The 1,808-nt window shown below is 42.8% G+C and overlaps 1 protein-coding gene across 1 annotated transcript; it reads left to right on the top strand.

Moving 5' to 3' along the window:
- The first annotated feature begins 896 nt into the window (after positions 1-896).
- LOC117337819 (extensin-like) lies at positions 897-1,808 on the top strand. The gene has a single exon (XM_033898941.1). It carries the CDS (start codon positions 897-899, stop codon positions 1,806-1,808), a length of 912 nt encoding a protein of 303 aa, XP_033754832.1.

Below are 1,808 nucleotides of genomic sequence, written 5' to 3'. Positions count from 1 at the left end.
AGCGCTGAGCATATAAGGAGTGTGTGGTGAAACAGGACTGAGCCAACAGTAATTGTCCTCCTTGCCGGAATGCCGTGGGCATTCGGGAAGTCTCGGGTGTCTTCGAGCTTCCGGTGAGAGCGCGCGAGTCAAGCCAGTCTTGAGATCAACGCCAACCTGTGAACACTGTGTTTCAAGTTCCACCTATTGTGATATATATTGTATTGCTGTTTGTGCTGCGCCCGCGCTGCTTGGTAAGCATACTCTGTGATATGTCAGTGACCATTATTGTATATGTATGTTATATGTGGTGACGCTACACGTGGTTTCACTATATTGGCGTCGTCGGCAAATTTTCGAACTGGGCATATTTTTTGTAAAGTTTGAAAAGCACGTGCAAGTCGTCGCCATTTTTGAATTTTTGTGTCGCTGATAATTTACATGTAGTATACTGCCATTTATTATTGTTTCATAAATATTTCACTGTTATGTTATTGTCAAACAGTGATAAGTATCCAAGACTCAATATTTTGACAGGCGTTATATATAATTTGTTGTATTTTTCTCTGTGTGTGGAACTTGTCGTCTGCACATATTATTGTAACAGTGACAGTGAATTTTCGACGTTGTATTTGTCATTGCTTGGCATGTGTATTTTCGAAAAAGTTTCACTGTTATTAGGTTCTTGAGTATTTATATACATTGTATGTTAAGAATTGTCGGTGAATTTTTTCAGCGTATGTGATTGTCAATTGTTAACAACGTTACATAGTCGTTGGATATTTGCTGATAATACCTACTTTACTCGACAACAACGAGTCGTTGAGTATTGTTCATTGTTGCCTTGATATTTTCGTGTGTTCCCTGGTTCTAAACTGTTTAATTCCCTGTGAATAACACGATAGTTAATTGTTGTCATGGCCACTGCTTACACTATGGACAATACTAGTACTCTAGTCAAAGTAAACTTTGCAACAGCAAAGGAGCTTAAAACTTTAAGTGGGGTGGGAGACAGGACAGCTTCATCAATAATAGAGGCTAGGATGAAAGGGGGAAATATCACAGAGAAAACATTTGAGTCTATAAGACATGTAAAGGCCCATGAGTTAATGGACTTTGTTGATTTTGAGCCAAATCCAGAATTTGATTTTTCAAATATGGGGGGTGAGGACAACAAAGTTCAGCTCGATAAAAGTTTGGACAGTCAGCCTTCACTCACGGACGACACAAAAGATGATATGTCCAAAATGTTGGCCAACGTGGGAAGTCTTGTACATAACAAGAATCAGGATGTAGAGGTCAGAGGTCATGCTAAACAGGAGCCACCCAGCATGGATCCAGGTGTTAAACCTAAATCTAGGGCACCTGGAGCTCAGCTACCGGGTCAGTACCAACTGCCTACTTTGCCACAAACCCCTAGGACCCAGGTATTCGCACCTCCAGATACGTTGTCTCCTGCAGTAGCATTGAGTACATTCACACCTGCGAGTCATCCTGTAATGTCTATGTCCACCGTTATGACACCAACAGCTATATCAGGTTATCCCAGCCATCATGGTCAGACTCCGGGATATATGTCACCAGGGCAATATAGTCAAGCCCTATCTGGTGTGTACCCCCCAAATCACTATGGCATGCCTAATGGCGTGTATGGTGGAATACCGTCACCATATATGCCACAGACACCACCAGGGTACCCCCAGGGTTATCAGCCCATGTCTCCTTATGGGAATTACCACGGCCAGCAGTATGGTTACCCACCGTATCCATATTACCCCATACCGCCACCACCTGGTTACCCTAACAGATGCCACCGCAAGGCCAAATAG

The sequence above is a fragment of the Pecten maximus genome, chromosome 11 (assembly GCF_902652985.1).
Source record: "Pecten maximus chromosome 11, xPecMax1.1, whole genome shotgun sequence".
NCBI classification, from domain to species: domain Eukaryota; kingdom Metazoa; phylum Mollusca; class Bivalvia; order Pectinida; family Pectinidae; genus Pecten; species Pecten maximus.
The sequence above is the reverse complement of the archived record's forward strand: the minus strand, read 5'-3'. Positions and strand labels throughout refer to the sequence as shown.